This window comes from Micropterus dolomieu, unplaced genomic scaffold (assembly GCF_021292245.1).
Source record: "Micropterus dolomieu isolate WLL.071019.BEF.003 ecotype Adirondacks unplaced genomic scaffold, ASM2129224v1 scaffold_119, whole genome shotgun sequence".
In the NCBI taxonomy this organism is placed as follows: Eukaryota; Metazoa; Chordata; class Actinopteri; order Centrarchiformes; family Centrarchidae; genus Micropterus; species Micropterus dolomieu.
The window spans coordinates 5,357-24,970 of NW_025744114.1; the positions used below are offsets into that span (position 1 = coordinate 5,357).

Consider the following 19,614-nt stretch of genomic DNA (forward strand, 5'->3'; position numbering starts at 1 on the left):
AGGCCAGCAGAGGTGTTTCCTGCCAGGCTGACAGAAGACAACAGACGACTCCTCACTCCTCCTTAAGTACAGGTTTGTACTTAGCCGTTTACCTAATGTCAATAATGCTATTAACAGTGGTTCTTAGTTGTTTCTTCGTGTATTTTTCTGTAATATAAGCTAAGAATTATTTCCCACTTTTACCACAAGAGGGAATATACTGTTTAGTTAGTCATTTTAGTAGTCACAACACGGTAGAGCATTGCTGTAACATGGGTCTGAACAGACCGTGTGCTGGTAACAAGCTACTGATCTGCTTGTTATGTTGTTGTTAAGCAGACATAACTCTCACTCCTCAAGTACAGGTGTGTACTTAGCTGTTGACCTCATGCCAATACTGATATTTATGTCTCTAACACGTTGTTAGCTTAGAATCTATGCATTAACTCTCACTTTAAATATACACTGTCTTATTTTTGTCTTTACAGGTATCCTGTATTTGGGAGAAGTGGTGTTAAAAGATCAGTGAAGTAGAAAGTATTTGCTAGTAGATAGAGAAGTAATGTATGTAAACACGGAGGCCTACAGTTATTGTTAGGGTGGGGGTGTCAAGTAAGATTTAAAAAAAACAGTAGATGTGAAACTATAGTCAAGTACTTTTCTGGTAAAAAGACAGATATTAAACAAACAGAAGTATAGCGCTTACTGTAGCCACCTCTTGTTTTATACACATGTACACATTACTTAATGAAGCAGAAATGAGTGCAGCAGACATGCTGTAAGTTAACCATTTCAGCACAAGTGAAGGTTACTGATCTTACAAAGTCTTATGCACTTTCTCCTCACTTCTCTTCCTATGTACTCACTAACCAAAGTATCTGCAGCTACTGTACGGACTGTACTGTGTCCATGTTTCATAGAAATTTGGATCTTTTTACAAGCTATTTGTCCTAGAATGCCCACACAAATATGAAAATGAAAACTGGATGATTGCATTTTCATTTTTACCTAAATAACACATACATATGTGGAAAACGATAATGTTTTGCCTCTCATCCAAGGGGCTCTTTCAGTTCTTCAACCAAGTCCAGATGCCTTTGATTTTAACCTTCCTTGTCATACATAGGTGTAATTTGGCGATTGTGGGAAACTGAGTTCACTGGCTCACGTTTCATAATAAAAGTTCAGTTTAGATCACACAAATGAACAACTTCATCTATGGAGCTCCAGTGGCCCCAACACAAGGACAGAGATGTATTAAAACAATGCATGCTTTCATCTGCTTTAATATGACGTGAAGTAACTTTGACAAAAACATGAACCTTCAACTCAAACTATTCTCTTAAAGTTTATTTTCATAACATACTAAACATTAACTCAGATCACTGGCAGGTAGAAAATACTTGACAGTAATAATAATTATGTGATTTGTACTTTAATGACCGAAACTATGCAAAAACTCCTGTGCAGACCTTGAATCAGCACATTCTTGTGTTCTGATTCTTGCTGCCGGATGCAGCACACAAGTCATTTATTTTGAGTGTGAGAAAAAGACATTCGGAAACCTTGAGCTTCTTGAAAAAGTGTGGAAGCGTTGGCGTGTTTAAAAGAAAAAGACATTCGCTTCAAAGTCGAACAATGATCTCGTTCTGTGTCAAAGCACCAGCACGACATCAAAAAACAGAAGAAAAAAAATCAGCAAACAGAATTGCACATACTTGTTCTTGACACTTTTGTGATAAGTCATCACTCGACACTTACAGATAACAGAAAGTGGAAATGTATTCAAAATCCACACAAGTGCGATGGTAGCATTATAAAAAATCTCTTTCTCAGTCAGTGCTACAGATCTATATTGTAGGATGTTTTCTCTCTCTTTCTGCACAATATTTACTGAGGAGTTTGGAAATGTTTCTCGAATTGCTAGGCTATTCACTGTAAGTGAACATGTCCTAAATGATTGATTACCGTCTGATTCAGTCTATTACAGTTTTTGTATACATCAAGATCGCACTGCGGATGGATGCCTTTGTGTTTTGGTGCGTGTTGATTCGTCTTATTCTGTTTGTAAATTCAGTTTTCTGCTGTGACACTCGGAGCTCTTTCACCAGAGAACAGCTCATGAACATCAGGGAAACAACACTAGCGGATTTATTTACCACTTAAGTGGTATTATTGCACATTCTGGTCAGAGGTGCTCTCACCTTTGCTCATGCAGTGAAACCCCGGAGGAGAGGGAAACGTGCCGGTGCACTTGTGCATCTTTGTTTATGAAAAGCCCAACCAGAGAGGATAATATTCTAGATTGCTTCACACAGGCAGAAATTAAAGCTTTGTTAACCTGCTGTCAGGATATCAAAGCAGTGGACACAGAGACGGTGATTGCCTGTAATCTGCCATCTCACCAGGACCTGTACGCCTCCAGGACTCTGAGACGAGCAGGAAAGATTGTGGCTGACCTGGCACCACAGACACAAACTGTTTCAGACCCCTGATTCTGAACTTTGATATTAGAGTCATTTACGAACCTCCTCTGAAGATGAAAATGTACCTGTCTGAATCTTATGGCCCTTGACATACTTCCCATAGTTTTCTTCCTTTCTGTGTATAAAGCAAGATCGTTAAACTGAATTGATTCAGACTTAATATTGTTGATAGACTAGTTTCAGTAGTCAAACAGCTTTGATGCTGTGAAACTCAAAGGCTGACAATTCCAGCAGAGCTCACTGTAAGTCCCAGTTATGTCAGCAAACATTAATAATCCTCTTACATTTTGAACCCTTGTAGTGCAACTTGTCATGCATTTCGAGTGATTCTTTTGTTGGCTTACTATAGCTTTAGTGTCCTTGCCAACCACAAGCCATTACGCTGTGATGATTTTACATGCTGATGAGCCTTGTTATGTGTTTTATTTTTCTCAGATTTCAAGGGGGCGGGTGAAGCAATTCAACTGTAAATTACTGTACTGCCACAAGAAAAGACCTATTAAAATGTTTTGTGATTAATTTTGTGCAGGTGACAGGCTGGCCGAGTGTTGTTTTGAAGGCCCAATAATAGACCATTTTCAACTGTTGTCTCTCCCAGGACATCATTTTGAAACATGCTAAAATGAGCATTTTGTCTTTGACAGATAATCCATCTTTGGGGTGGTAATATTTCTCTGAGAACAAAAACATGTGAAATAGCCATATATATAGTCAAACAGCGAGCCGATGCAGGACTTCATTCACTGAACCCTGGATTAATATTGCCTCTTTAGGAGCCATGCTCAATCGTTTTGTGTTGCTTCACTATTGGTTCACTCTTGTTAAAACTGGGTTCCCAATTTCGGCTATTTATAATTATTATTGTATAATTACAACCCCCTAGCTAAGTTTACAGTTAGCCAATGTGCTGCCCCTGTCTTGCATCTCTCGTGGCTAGCCGAAAACAATTGTTAGTTCTAAGCCTACAACAGAAATGTACTCATCAACGTCGGAAAGGGACGCATAGGGATTGGATTAAAGGGAATATATGTAGTTTTTCAATGAAATTACTTCTTAATAAATCACTTTTTACTTCCTTTTTGCCAATGGGCTGTAGCCTCACTTACAAATGAACCACACACCTGTTTTCTCTGTTGCTTGAACCAGCAACAGAGCAACAGTTCACAAATTGGCAAGTTATTAATGCCTGGTGCACACTAGGGGATTTTCAAATCAAATTAAAATGTGGAATACCACAGACATAACGTCAAAATTAACTGATTTTTTAATTTTAATATTAAGAACGCACACACCAGACGATCAAATCAAGACGCAGGACCACACACTTGGCATTTATACTAAATCATTTCAGAGTGGTGATTCCTCGGACTTGGGATCTCACGGAAATCTACATGACCAAACATGTCTTCAGACATAAACAAACATGGAGGCAGACTGTCATTGTCAGTTTGTTGCTGGTAGTTGGCTGTTACGGTTTTCTGGTTGGAGGCTCCCATATTTCTATATCTATATCTCAATATTTGTGATTTGAAATCAGGCAGCCTCCAATCCAGTTGGTGACTTTAAGATTATATCTGTAAACCCCTCACACAACAAGATTAATTCTGCCGATAATCTGTTCTAATCAGCCACACATCGGGAAAACCCCAAAGATTGTTTGGAGGGGTTAATTGGACCCATAATTGGCCCAATAATTCTGTAGAGTAGCCAGCTAGACTATAACAGACTATTTCTTGGCTGCATGGGATCAGTGCCTCGTGGAGTCTCTCCTGGTTGCATGGCAATTACTCTTGGCCAAAATAATAATAATGATCCGCTGTATAACAGCAAATTGTAATTTTTACAATAAAAAGAAACTAGAAATTACATGTTGAGCTTTAGAAGTGGTGGTAGTTATATTATGTAACCTCTGGACAGAGCCAGGCTTACTGTTTCCACTCTTTCTGCTAAGGAAACTGTCTTCTTGCTGTAGCTTCGTATTTAACTAAAAGATATAGTCAACTTGTGAATATTTATCTGTATTCCCCAAAATGTCAAACTATTCTATGGTATCACTTGGATTTTATAGCAATGGCAGACTCTTTTACAATGAAAATATAGTTATGTTTATTTTCTATCAGAAGCATGCATGCAGATTCTCCAACAGTAAAACTCTATAAGGGAGAGTGATCAGTGGAGAGAGCTGGCCGGAGTGAGCAGCAAATATCTCTAAATATTTAACATGTGGGTTGAGGGTTCATAGCCACGGTAAGGGGAGATAGTAAAAGACGAGAGAAGGACTTAGACTGATACTGACTGAATGAGCCCATTTTCTCTGAAAGCATGAAAGTAATGACACAATGGAAATGCTTTGATAAGTCACATTATACTAAACCAGAACCAGTGTGATTGCAAAAAGCTTTGCTACAATCTATGATAATTTCCCATTGAGAATCTATCCCAGGCAGGCAGAAGCAATCTCTGTGGTTTTGCATTTGCTCTGATTATTGTCTCCTGTTCTCCAAAGTAAGCCATTAGTTCCACAGTTACAGAGAGTTATATTCAAGAATGATTCACCATTTTTTCCAAAATGCTTACAAATTAAGGGTCAATGAGGCATTAAATCAACAGAGCACGTCCTCCATCCATGTTTACGACACTGATGGCATTTTATTCACACCCTAAAAACAATCATGACAGCTTTATGGTTCCATTTCATTAGAGATGCATTCATAAATCCCAAGCCTACATTAATAATTATGTCTGAATAAGCAACACAAATGTGCATTATCGATCAAAATGCAAAACAGAAGCATTAATCCTGTAATAAATAGCTGTAACACAGACACTGTGAGGGTTCAAATACTGTAAGTCTCTGCAAACCTTTTGTTATCTTATCATGTCCACAGTTGCTCATGCACCCGAGGTGGTTGGGAATATATAATAGAGATGATGAGCACAAAATCTGGCATTTCAACCAGAAAACAGGAAATAGCTGCACCGTTATGTGGAACTTATGAACAAGTGCATGGCAGATCAGTGACTCTATGTAATGGCATTCAGATTACCTGCTTACTTTTTATTTTTTCACCCATTAGTAGTTTAGTGAGCTCACAGTGTTGTTCAGATTGAAGTGCTGTTCATTTTCACCACCTGCTTGGATGTTAAACGTTTCAGGATGTTTGTGCTTGAGCTGCTTACAGCCGAAGCTGGGGGGCTCTGGGATTTGGCATGAATGACAAAAGTGGTGAAAGTTTGGGCAAGTGGTGGTCATTTGGCAGAGCTCCTTATTGTGTTGTACTCTCCTTAACATGCCGCCAGGCACAGTCTCTCAGTTGAATATGGACTTAATTATCTAAGTTACAGACTCAGACTGACTGCATTTATCAGGCGTCCTGGAGAGGGTGTCTGTTATCACTGCACACTCCTTTTCCTCTGAGGGTCCCCTGGGCGCAGTCCTGTACATTGAATTGACTTCTTCTGTGATCCCACATTTAAATGGAAGACAGCAGGCAGAGTGCAGTCCTTTGCCAACACTGAACAACTGCGAGACTTTCAAAGATGCAGCCTCGCAAACAGTGTTGCGTTATAAGGCTTCAAGGCATTAAAATAATCATAGCGAATGACCTTCATTTCGTAAGAGGAGTTTCACACTCACTTAAACTGCAAACTAAACATACAACAACAACTAAGTACACACATAACTAACAACTATGCATACAAATGAATGAATAAATACAACCATGAACAAGGATAAAGGCAATAAAGACACACACAACTATTGACTATTGAATATAGGAATAGCTCAAATGAATGTACAAAGGCGACCAATGATAGACTAGAGAAATAGGATGAATCGTCTCCCCATTAAGAAAGTTGCTGTGCGCATTTACGCACGAGGTACAGCAGCATAACATCACTGATTGTTTGACACTCCGACAGGATTGGTCAGGATGAACTGACAGCAGCCTCTCAAATCATGAAAGTAATTTGTTAAAACACAAACACATAACCTATAGAAATCTATTTATACATGATCCATCAGGGGAGCTACTGCTTTCTTAAGAGAAGCCGAGCACCCCCGTAGTTTGCACCTTGCCTACAATCTCGACCATCGGATTCTTTTCTGGTACCGAAATGTTTCATGGTGTTGGTGAATTATTAAAAAAACAAAAACACCACTTAGTTTTGGGTAAAAATGCATTGTAATGCGCGTTACTGAGATTGTAATGGGTATAAGATTACTTAATATTACTTCAGTCAGGACAACTTTCATCAAAGACTGATATTGCAGAGTTATTTTTGGCGTAATGGCTCTGTTCTGGGATCTCCCTGCCCATCCACGCGTCTACGTGGAAAGCCATGAGGCAGAGAGCCGCAGTAAAGAACCCCTTACAGAACAGAGCAGGCATGCAATTTACATGTTTAATCAGATACTAGATGGGCACTGAAGCATGGTGTTTAACGGGCCTGTGGCTGAAGACCGTACTGTTTATTATCAGGATGCAGCCTCTGCTGCTCTGCGTGCCAGCTAGAGTTGCTATTGCTAAGTATTATGAAAATCCAGCAGTTATGACGCATATACTCATGGCCCTTGACCATAAGGATGGCTTGATTCTCGGGCCAATGGTAGCGTTCAGAGACAGATGTTGACCAAAACTCATAGTCTTGGGTGCTTTAAGGTTAAGCTATGGCTGCTGCAGTGATTGGCTCCTATCAGAGAGAATGGTGAAGTGCTATGCAGGAGACCACAGAATTGCAGAGGAGGCAAGGTGAGAGGCAACCCGAGCTCGAGTCATGGTTCCCCTCATCAGAGACACTGTTTTGCCAGTGGCATTAGAATCAGAAGAATCAGAATCAGAAGGAGGTTTTATTGCCAAGTAGTGTTTTACACATACAAGGAATTTGCTTTGGTGTTAAGGTGCTACACGCATACATAAAGCTGACATAAAGAGATGTAGAAATATATAAATATAAAAAAAATAAAATAATAATAAAAATAAAAATAACAATGGAACAACAACAATTTACAATTAATAACAAATTAACAACAAATATGTGCAATGTGCCAGTGCTGTGATTTGGAACTCTCTGCCCTGACTCAGGGAAATATTATGGCAGCAGGGGAACCCCTCCCAGGAGGAACTGGTCTGCGCATGTCTAGTGCTGAAATGATTCATCGATTAAATCGATAAAATCGATTAATAAAATTCATCAACACCTGAACAAAAAGCAGCCGGTGTTCTGCCAGCGGACCACTAACAGCAACTTTAGCATTTAACTGAAATCATGATTGATTGTTGAGTTGAAGCTATAGCCAAAGTAAGCCGCAGACCTCAGCTGAAAATGTACACACGTGCGTTTGTTGTTTTGCTTTTTGGGCCGTGAGTTGTAACCTCACAGTCACGAGTTAACTGGGTGTCGGGGGAGCTGCACCTTTTAACTCACCTCCAGCTCTCTCTGTAGCTGAGACAATCCCTGCTACCTGCGTGGGGCAGCCAAGCAAAAGTACTTCTTAAACGACTCATCTATGAATTGTTGAAATAATCTATCGAAGCTTCGAATACTAAAATCATTGTTAGCTGCAGCCCTATGCATGTCCCAGCGATCCGCTGTAGGGTGATGCCATCGAGGCCGCCGGAGTGACGTCATCAATCGGCGTCGTCGGCCTGTGCCAAGATAGAGAAAAACAAAACATAAAACAGCCAGCTGTGCCAGGAAAACTTAACTTTGGGCTAGTGGCGAACCGGACTCCAGTGCTTGGATGCAGAGTTCATGCTAGCGACCGATGGCTGGATGCTGGACAAGCTGTGGAGATGTTTATCCACCGCAGAGTTGGCTGCTGGGCTGGGCCTCACGGAGCAGCGGCTAAAGCAGGACTGTGGTTGCGGGAGTAGTTTTCCCTTTGCTCGGCGGCTTCCCGTGGGATCGAGGAGTTGAAGGAACTGCAGGTGGTGTTTGATACGGAGGTTTTCCTCAAACTCGAAAGTCTCTTTGTGAAAAGTCCCGACTGGAGCTGAATATCGTTTGAAATCAGTCATCCAGGAGCCTCGGCACTGCCATTCACGAATACTGACTATTGGATATTGCTTGCCAGATTGCTTGCTTATGAGCTTGCATAGGCTTGCATAGGAAGCAGCGAGGATGGGCAGGTAGGCTACGGCAGCTTAATAGTGATGGGAAAAGTCACTCTTTTGAAATACTCGAGTCACCAAATCTTTGTTTTCCAAATCTTCTCTTTTTTTGTGTCATTTCGTTCATTTTAACTAGGCTGGTTATTGCGGCGCTGCAGCCCTCTAGTGGGCGATTTAACAAAAAACAGCGCAGTTCACAAACACAGAAGGCTGCCTGGCTTGCTCTAATTGACAAAGTATAATGCACAAATTCACCTCTTGATCTTTCTCTATCATGGTTCTGTAAAGCCCCATGGAGCCACAACCAAATTCAAACCATGTAAAAACCATGTTTGTCAATATTGTTCTCAATATTCAATTAAGCCACTACTCCGGCTAAATCCATCCATTTCCACAATCTTTCCTGAGTATACAACCAGCCATATATATAATTATAATTACTATCACTATATCTCTAAAGTGCTCATTCATACAGCAGCCTAACGCCTAACCATGAGTAAAATCTATATATTAACATCAGATTTACAGGGAATATATTGAAGTAATAAGCTTAACACACTAGTAAAACACACTCTTATTAAAATTTAACAAATTTAATAATAATCTCGTACACTGCAGGTTGTTCACCAGTGAGGAGCGGTGAAACAACAGCACGGCTCTGTCGATAAATAAAAAGTAAAAGTTAAGTTGCGTTCTCTGGCGGACCGGTTCAGCTGTTAACTGTAAACAAACCACAGGGCTAACGCTAACATTGTGGCTTTGTTTTAATGGTTTAATGTCCAGGTCCGTTTGTTTTGGAGAGGAGACGACCTCTGTGGTAATTCAACTCCTGGTAGAACTCTGTCAGGGCACTGAAGTGGAGCCGACCCAGAACAACTGTCATCAGCTGTTGGCTGTAAACACTAGCAGGACTAAAGTTACGGTGCGGCTGTGTTAAAACTATAACTTAGCACAACATAACTGCGCTGTAATAACGTTATGCTTTATTAAATGAAAAATTAAATGTAAAAATTAAAAGAGGAATCAGCTGAGCCGTTAGCTGATGTGCTGCTGAAGATGGCTGCTATGGCTGATATGCTAGAATAATATGTTGCATGCCTGAACTAACGCTATGCTTGATTTTTGTAACTAGTTACTCCAAACACTGCATTTAATTGTGCACTGTCTCTACTTCACAGTAACAACTTCATTTCTATTGACTGCCTGGAAGGTATCTAACACTGTGTTGGGAGGGTGGGGGTGAGGAGAGCAGCGGGTGGACATCTTGTTGTGTTTTCTGCAGCTGAGTGTGTTACTCCACCAGTGTTTTTCAGGGCTTGCTACACTAGCTGCTAGGCAAGCATTATGATGTGTGTTATATAGTGACTCAGATAGGTTACGGAAGTAATAGCTGGACTACAATCGAGCTGTTTTCAGGCCGTTTAAGACTTTGCAAACCTATTACATGCAAAAAAAAAAAGATATTTAACACAGTAAAGGAAAGGGAAAGAGCCAAATTTTAGCATGAATTTTTTGTCAAATACATTAGTAAGTGTAAACCGGAAGACAAGTGGAAGGAGTTAGCCAAAACACGGAAATTTAAGGCTCTGATCAGCAGCTGAGAAGTTATCGGGAAGCATAAGTGAAATACTTAACAGCTCCTTCTCATAATTAGGCCTATATTGAAGAGTTGAGAGATCCTACTCCTAAACTAAAGTTACTTTTAGTAATTTGTAGAGTCAACCCTGATATCACAGAGAAAGTGTTTCACCAGAGTTGTACTTGACCAGAGGAGAAGTTGCGCTGGAGGGGGAGGATAAGGCGTGTCATTTCTCTGTAAACTTTCTGTGTTTCTTTTGTTGAGCTCCCAGGAATGTGGGCGCTTTCAGGCAAGGTCGGTCCCGCGTGCCGACTTCGGCTAGACTCGGCTTTCTCCGCTCCATTCGCTCTCAGTGGGCTGCAGGATGGCAAGGTTTTCATTTCATTCATACAACTGCTTGACTTGGTTGTGATGGCAACGGGTGCATAGTGTCTGCCAGGTGATGACTGAGTTCAAAAGTTCGTACAGGTCCTGGCGGTGGTATCGTTAGGATGCAGATGTTGAAGCAGACTGGAGCTTCTTTAAGTTGAAAGCAGCAGCTTAGGAGCTTTAACAGGGTTTCTTCCTTTGAGGGTTTGGTGGAAACCCTCTGTGCAGCTCCCGATTCCATTAGTCTGTAGGCATATATATATATACACAATACATTAATGAGAAAAATCAAAATCAAAAAGGTAGTGTTCATTTCAGTGATCTTTGAATACCAGGAATGTGTCTGTTTGTCTCTTCCCTGAGAAGAGTGTAAAAGGGGGTGGGGTGCATGGTACCTCCCTCTCTCTCTCTCACACACACACACACACACACACACACACACACACACACACACACACACACACAGGCATTCTGAGGGTATGTGAGTTTGTAGCATTCCAACCAACCCTTTCTATTATATGTTGACATGATATGTCCATTTCAATTCTGCATTGCAAAGTCAGTCTCTCTGTCCTTTGTGAGTGGTATTGTTTAGTGGTATGAGTCCTGAGCTCCACTTGATGGAAACCAGAGCTCATATGAGATGTCCTTTAAAATACGGTGGTATCAGGTTATCCTAGGCACGGACAGGCCAAGCACGTTTTAATTTACTAAACTGGCTTAGGTTGCCAGAGTTGACTCTCAATCATCATTATTCATGCTCAGGGAGGTCTTGCAGGCCTGTGGTAAATCACAAAATTGTCATTCAACTTTCCATTAGTGACCTCCTGAGTCCTGGTAAGGTCATAGCTGATGTTCCTGGAGAAAAGTTTATCAATTTTCTGGACAGACTTAAAATTCTTCATCATCACACCATCACCATTTTGATCATGCTACGACTGTTTATGTTTATGTTTTTATCGTTTGTCTTCCAATTTGATTTTCAAGCAAAATAGTATTTGAATATAATGCTGTTTAGCAGATGTCTTGGAAGTAACAGCACAATCTTCTATGGTAACAAAAAAAGATCACTGACAAAAGATAGTTAGATTTTTTGCTTTCTTGCAGAGAGATGTGAAGAGTGATACCACCCTGTCTTTATGGTAAATATGAAGCTAGAGCCACCAGCTGGCTAACTTACAGTAGCTTAGCACAAAGACTAAGCCTGTATTCGAAATCGCCTACTATATTTGTAGTACGTACTGATTTGGCCCAAATGTAGTATGTAGTATGCAGTATGCAAACAAAAGCAAAATCTGCAGTATGCCAAAAATACCTGGATGGCGTACTGATTTGGGAAAAATCTCCAGTATGCCTCGGACCAGTCTACCTCGAGTAGACGCCCTATTGGCTGCTGGGCGCAAGAAATGCGGCCGCCACCTTGAACCGGTCATACAGTTTTGATCTCGGACATCTGGTCACTTTATATCATATATCAGAATATTCTATTACTGTTGATCTCAATATGAACTGTATCCTGTGTCATAGCTACATGTATGACCTTTGCAGCAAAAAAACCCGCCTGAAAATCAGTTCGGTATTCAGTGGGGTATGATTAATTAAATGTGCTGACAGCTCATTGCACCTGCCAAACAGATTACACTGAGTGGAGCAGGTGACCGGTTCAAGATGGCAGCCCCATGGCTTGTCCGCGCCAGTATGCAGTAGCGGTCGATGGGGCGTCTATCTCTATATATGTCTATGGGCAAAACAACCGGTCTTCTCTTTAGAGGACAACAACAGAACTTGTTTTACCATTTTCACATGCTATTTCATCACTTCTAACAAGTATCGAGGCGAGATATCAACTGTGTAGATTTCAAATATGGGCAGTTTTATGAAAATTGTTGGCGAACTGAAAAAGTACTTGAACGTTTTCGGAGTTGAGAAGCTCCGCAAATGTGGTGGGGGAAGCTAATAACCCAGCCCGCAGGGTTAGCTAACAAGCCGGCCAGTCAGCTCACGGAGCCCCCCTGGTCCTCACGCCAGCTCATGGAGCTTACAGCCACACAGAGCCGAGGGACCGTAGCTGTGAGAGAGTTTAAATGTTCGTACCTCTGTTATTCTGTAACATTTTAACTTAAATCAAGAGACATCTGGCTCGTGATGGACAGGCTTGTGTAACGTAGAAGCACTTGGATAAAAAATTTTGGTATGAAAGAGGACTGTTACTTACAGTTGTGGTTACAGTACTTGCTTTTTATTTGCTTTTATTTCATATAATTCTTATTTATGCACCAATATACCAAAGCAAACATCTGCTACAGATCGGCTGCAGCCTTTTTCTCCTTACATACAATTAAAAAAAAGAAGTTTTAAGTTATATTCGTCTTATTGTTCCGATTTTGAAAACCGGAAACTGGCTAAGCCTGGATAGCATGCTGCAAAATAAATCAAATATGAGTTTCATACTGCATACTGTATGAATGCATACAGTATGCAGATCCATACTTTTCCATTTACATTCTAAAGCTTCATTTCATGGTAACTGTATCAAAATGCAGAGACACAATTATATGTTAATCAATTAAATTGTTTTAAATGTTTAGCATTTTTAAACAGGAAGAAGAAAGACTTGTACATTTTATATCATACAGTTGCTTTCCTTCCTACAATAATATAGAGTTATATTTTGCATGAGAATGTAATGCAAATCCCTACCTCACTTGCATGTGAAACAATATGTTGGTTACCCCTGAGGGTGGCTACCAACCGCTGCGGTATCCCAGGAGCTGGTATGCATCTTCCACCCCTACTGCTTAATTAGTTGAGTGTGCCTGGAGACCCATTTTGCACTTGACCTTTCTGAAGGTAAGGCAAGCACTGCATGTTCGACAGACCAGAGGAAATAAGGTGAGGAGAAAAGTTTTTGCATTGGTTAGTGGTGTGTGTACATACATGTAGACTTGGCATCTGTGGCTGGCTGACGTATTCCTTTTTCATTAGTGTGACACTGAGCTCATCAGGAACATCAAGAATGAAGCCACATTGCAGACACGGTGACACATTCTGAGAAAAGACAAACATCTGCATAGGATATAAATCCATTTTTTTGGGTACATCTTTTAATTTAGAGGAACAGCTTGAGGTATGGTACACAGTGATAGAACATGTTCCTGGAGAAACCTTGGAGAATGATGACATATTCAAAAGGTGCATTGATGCAGGTAGAGGTTAGCTCATATGCGATTTTAGTATTTAATGAGATTTCTTCTGGGGGTTTCTGGCTGCCAAGTTTCAAATCATCTAAAGGGAAGTCTGCTCTTCACATTGTCCATTGGAAAAAAAGGAAGATCCTCATTATCCTCCATAGCTTTGGCTCATTACAGGGGACAAGGAGATGTCTCGATATAAATACTTTAACACTGTCCCCCGAATGTAAGTCTTCTTGGGGAAACTACACATTCCAGTAAGAAACAAGCTAGATTACATCTTAAAATTTCAAGTGAAATCCGGAAAAAAAATAGCAGCAAACTTGGTACATTATAATAACAATAAATATTGTAAGATATTCTCAGCCTTTTTCTATCATTGTATTTGAGCATTTTGATGCAGTTTTTTGAAGCAGGTTATAGTCACTGTGCTTTCTGGGACACAGCACATTTGCAGCTTTTTTTTTTCTTCAGATGTCGTCCCCATAATACAGAGATTACAGACAGGCTTGTAAAGTTTCAGGGTTGGAGCTTCGGTAGAATTTCAATAGGTTTTCAAGGCAGGAGTTACGAAAGACCTCTACAGCTTTGGAGTCCATATAAGGTGACTCAGAACACATATTTGAATTTTTTAATGAGAAGGAAAATTATTGGACTCTGTGGTAATTGATTTTATTGTGTACTGACATTTCTGATGAGTGGCAGAGGTGTATTTGACCTCAGAGTCTTTCAAAGTTCATGACATTTACAACAGCTTCTATGGTATTTACTTTGAAGGTTAGAATGGTCAGTCAGATACCCAGTGAACACTTTGTTCTTTCATAATGAGGGGTTGATACATTAAATACATCAATAAACAGTGTGTTTTCATTGCCACAACTGCATGTTGTGACATTGCAGGCGTAGGACACCTTCGATACTGCAAAGAAGCATAAAAATGAAATAAGCACAAGCATTTGAGAAAAAGTTGTGCAGAACTTTTGAAAGCTGCCATTTTTCTCTCTGCAACATGTCTTGCATTCTGCAGACATGAATACTCCCCAAAAAGTTCATCTGATATTCATCAACAGAAGTTACGTGAAAGTAGCCATATGCAGGGCTGATAACACATCATAGTATTCATTGGGTATCATACGGTGGCAGCGGTGTGGGAGTTTTTTCTCAGTGCCATGTCATCAAGCCCTAAGCATTCTTGGGGAAAAGTTATAATTAACTGAACTGAGATAAAATTGAGCTTATTGCTAAACTGGTGTGTCTGCTGATGGCTCACTAAATAGCAGGCAGCTGCAGACGGCATTGGCAGGTTAATCAAAAGTTAATGGAGACTATCATAAATGACAGTTTAAACTGCTGTTGGCTAAAACACACGGGCTGGAAGAGCACAGTTGGAATGCAAGTGAATATCTAATTTCCTTAATATAGAAGGTCACATTGTCACATTTGCACATTAGTCTAGCTGTGATTAGATAGGGCTGCTCACTTCACAGCTGTGCAACGGGAGATTAAACAATGAAACTGTGACACCTATGGAAGAAAGTTTTCAAATACGGTTTCATCATTACCATAGAAGCTTAACTTGGCAGTTTCATCCATTGTGCTTTGCGTAGATTATCATAATAACATATATTTTCAATAAATTACCTCTTAGAACAATTAATTACAAGTGAATGCAGTTTTGGAATCTTTTGAATTGAGGAGGTATGTTTTTTCTAACAGCTGCTGTCTGTATTGCATTGCATCAACACTGCAACATAAAATTGCACATTTTTAATTTGTAGTTTTATTATATTTTTATAGATTCCTTGATTTTCTGCACTTTTCTTCATCTTTTTTTATGGAGGCCTGGAAATTATTAATGACAACTCTGATTGGTTTCAGGGCGCAAATTCAGGAGGTTAATCTAGCTGGTTAGCATGAAGACCCATTAGGAGAGAGAACGATCAAATCCATCAAAAAGAGGAATCTTGAAAGTTAATGAGATCAATGACATGCATGGCAGCATTTGGTAAGGAATGATATATCTTTCAACAGGCTCAATACAAAAGTTAATTCCTTGAAATATGGCCAGGAGATGGGGGTGAAAGTCATGCTCAAATGTGCAGGTAAATTCCTAAATCACATGAATTCTGAATGTAACTTTTGTGTGAAGAGAACTTTGAAGATGGGGCAGGTTGCAAGCTTTGATATAGACTTTAGTAACTTTAGCATGAGTCATTAGGTTATGAATTAAGTACCTGTCACAGAGACTGACATCAGGTGTTATGAAAACCCCAAAATGTATGTGCTGCACTTGTTTTGTTACATTAGAAACTGACCTATATTAGGAGGACAAGAATACACCACACATTTAGGGAATAAATATCACTGCATACTATAACTTGGCATCTTAAGAAAAAAACACTACTACTTACTTTACGTGTAGGTATGTAGTAGAAAATATTTCAAATAAATACTTGAATTTAAGAATTCTGCCTTTTATTTGGATGATCACAACAAAAATACTGACACAGAAAGAGCTGAAATTCAACAAGCAGTAAACCTTTATCAGTGTTATAGCATCTATCTTTACATATCGAGTTTTCCTTCTCAGTTATAGTACATTTATTCAGCATATTTGTCACTGCTGCCTATGAACTTTTGTCAATAAGTTTCATTGCAGAATAATTAACAGGCTGATTTGATTATTCATTTGACATTTTGCTGGAACTTCATGTTGAGAGCTCATTTTAATGGCAAAGCTGCTGGTTCAGTTTGAGCAGAAATTATGAATAAATAAGCAATCTAGGCAATGAATATTCAAACGTCATTAATGTAGGTCTGGTGTGACTAAATGACATGAAGGCATTGTGATTATTGCTTGCTATTGACTTGGTTAATCAATTAACCCTGCCTGTTGATGAATCCATATGTCAAGAAAACTTGGTTTTGTATATATATATTTTAAAGAAATGGCAATTGTTGTGACCCAACTCCAGTATGTAACACCTTTCATATGTTTTTATTTTAATGTCTGAGTTGTATCTTATTCTATATAAATTCTGTCAATCTATACATAGCTCAATTCAAGTCATTTGAACACATTTTGTTGAAGACACTCATTTGTATTTCAATGTCTCCAGAGGTAGCCATTTTAAAAACAGCCCTGTTTCTGTACGGCACTCTTAATCCCACTTGAAGTCTTGTCCCACAGTTTCATAGAATTTGATATTAAATGGCCTATAAAACTCCTGCAGCTGATCTATGACCTCCTGGTCGATCTGTGCGTGAGTCCTGCCCTTGGATTTGCCGAGGCAGCGCGGCTGGCTGCTGCTCTCCGGCTTCTTTAGACAGGGGAAGCCTTTGGTTCGATTAAAGTAGAAGTGCTTGTCTGTGATTATTCTTTTCAGTCCTAAAAAGTCCTGAACGCGGCCCATTTCCCCTGCCGGATCCGTGATCAGCCGCTCCCCGCTCACAAAATGCATCTGCGAAAGGTGAAAATACTGCAGCCAGTTCTCCAGGTGCAGAATATACATCCCAATCCGAATAGCGTTCCAGGAAGAGTCGACGAGACCAAGGCTTAGGTTCTTAAAGGCCAGCTCTTCAAACGTAGGGATGTCGGGCTTCTTGGAAAGAGTCTGCGTGTAGTCGGAGATTGCTCTTGTGACTGGGTTACGCACCACAACAATCAGCTTGGTCCCATGGGACATGTTGGAGATGCGTCTGGGTGCCTCTCTGGTGACAAAGTAACTTGGAGTCTTTTCTAATGTGATCTGGCTGTCTAGTGTCCGTGGCATTAGTCCCCTTGGGAGAAAAACAAAAAAATAAAACACACATGGATGAGTCAGCAAGAGTTGTTATTTTCCTGTCCAGGAGCGTTTGCACATGACTTTAGTAAGAGGAACATTTTAGCTTAGGAATGCAAACATGATGCCCTTCTTGTATCACAAATACCAAGTATTAAAAACAGCCTGTGTGACATTTAGCTTGTTAACAGCAACACAACAATGAAGAAAGGACAGAAAATACTGAAATGTAGGTTATGTGTGTTAAATCTGTCAAAATCTTGGTATTACAGAAGCAAGCAAATACAATTTCATGACATTTCAAAAACTATGGAAGGAAAACTAGGTAAAGTATGTGATATTATTGTGGTAGAAAACATATTCAGATCTGCTTCTTAAGTAAAAGTGTAATACTTTTCTTTTATATTGTAATACTACAATATGAAAAAATGCACCTTTATATGTAAAACTTACTTTAAGAAGAAAACTTGCAGCAAAATGTACTCATGATACAGCAGATTGATTCCTGTCATTGTTTTGTTGGATTTTTGTTACTCATCATGTATGCAGCATTTTAATATTGTAGCTGATCGAGGCGGAGATAACTGTTTTATCAACTGCTGGGTAGGTAGAACAAAATAACAATTTATCATATTTCAAATCTATAGATATCTTGGTATTACAGAAACTATAAAATACAGTTTGATGATATTTTTTAAAGACATAAGAAAGTAAACTGTAGGTATGCAGTACTACTGTATTTCAAACATTTAGTTTCCCGCTAACATAGCACAAAGTACACAGTGTCAAATAAAGGTAGACAAATCCCAAATAAACACAATGTGAATGTATTTGTTAGACGTTAATTGGTGATTGTACAGCTTGTACAATAAAAACATGCATAATAATTATCAACATCATGCTGCCAAGATAATGGCTTTGCAAACTACAGGCAATTGTCATATTTGTCATGTGAGTCTTCCTTCCCATTGTAATATGTCATTCTGCTTTGCCACTTTGATTCAATAAAAGTTGATTAATGAGCCTCTGATGTTGTTTGTTGAGACAATGAATGCCTTGGCCACAATTCAGAGACTATCCATACTTTGTTCCTTGTTTCCTTTCAACAGAAAAGGGATTTGGCATCAGCTCAATAACTCTGCAGTTTGGTGAGGATAATTACAATAGAGTAATATTAAACTGGTCGTTTACTTTTATGATTAAAGAAGATTTAGTCCCTGAATTCCTCTCTTTCACAGCATGTGAATCAGTTTCTGGATTTAGGTACGTTACCACACAGTTCTGATGATTAAATACCGGAGTTTCTTTATTATTACTGGGGGAAGGCTTCGATTAAAACCTAACCTTTCTCAAAGCTTTCTCTCTCAAGGTAGGGGTAGCCATAGGTTACCTCTAAAGTCTTGAAAATATTGATCCATTTAGCTTTATTTATGAATCCTGCGTTGTTGGCTTGGGCGCCTCAGGGCCACTAGGCGTCTATTAATCTTTTATGAGAACAGCACCTTTTCAAGCAAACAGCTTTGCTACATACTAAAAAACTTGCTGACATTTTCCAGGAGATGCAGCATTTAAACAGATCTTTGGTTGTGTGCTGAGGAAACTGTCTTCATTATCTGGCTTGTCAATTCCAAACATTTTCACCATCCTCTGAGATGAAGATTGTGCAGATCAGAGGATCCTGCATTGGTTTTAAACTGCAACTTGTCACATAACTGGGATGACAATGTGAACACATACAGTGTAAGGTCACAGATTTGGCTAAAAATAGTATATATAGCTTTCTGCTGTTCTCTATACAACTGTGTACAGCATTATTCTGCTGAGAGCATGTTTACATATACTCCATTGCATGAGGACACTAGGAATAACGTGTCCATAAAATGCTAATTATGTTGACTTAAGAGATTTCACAGCTACATTTTTCCCACTTTTTGTTTGGAGCCTGTCTATCAGAGGAAGTTGCAACATGTGCTATCTGGCCATGAGTTATTGATTCTTACCTCTGTTCTGTTTGTTTACTCTCAGTAAGTCTCAGCAACGGATAACTTACATGACTGTTACACTGACCTTATACAATGCAGAAGGACTGACAAGATGGAAATGGGGGTTTTAAAA

At 39.5% G+C, this 19,614-nt stretch overlaps 1 protein-coding gene and 1 long non-coding RNA gene across 2 annotated transcripts in view; one reads left to right on the plus strand and one right to left on the minus strand.

The window, feature by feature from the left end:
* Positions 1-18,529, plus strand: LOC123967189. The gene is made up of 2 exons (XR_006824204.1): positions 1-72; positions 17,104-18,529. It is a non-coding gene; the product is annotated as an uncharacterized LOC123967189 (long non-coding RNA).
* The window catches only part of LOC123967188 (heparan sulfate glucosamine 3-O-sulfotransferase 2-like), a 23,718-nt gene continuing 20,279 nt past the window's right edge, over positions 16,176-19,614 (minus strand). The window contains exon 2 of the mRNA XM_046043222.1: positions 16,176-17,497. Coding sequence (XP_045899178.1) covers positions 16,879-17,497 — 619 coding nt within the window. The 3' untranslated portion in view covers positions 16,176-16,878. The remainder of the gene's footprint in view (positions 17,498-19,614) is intronic.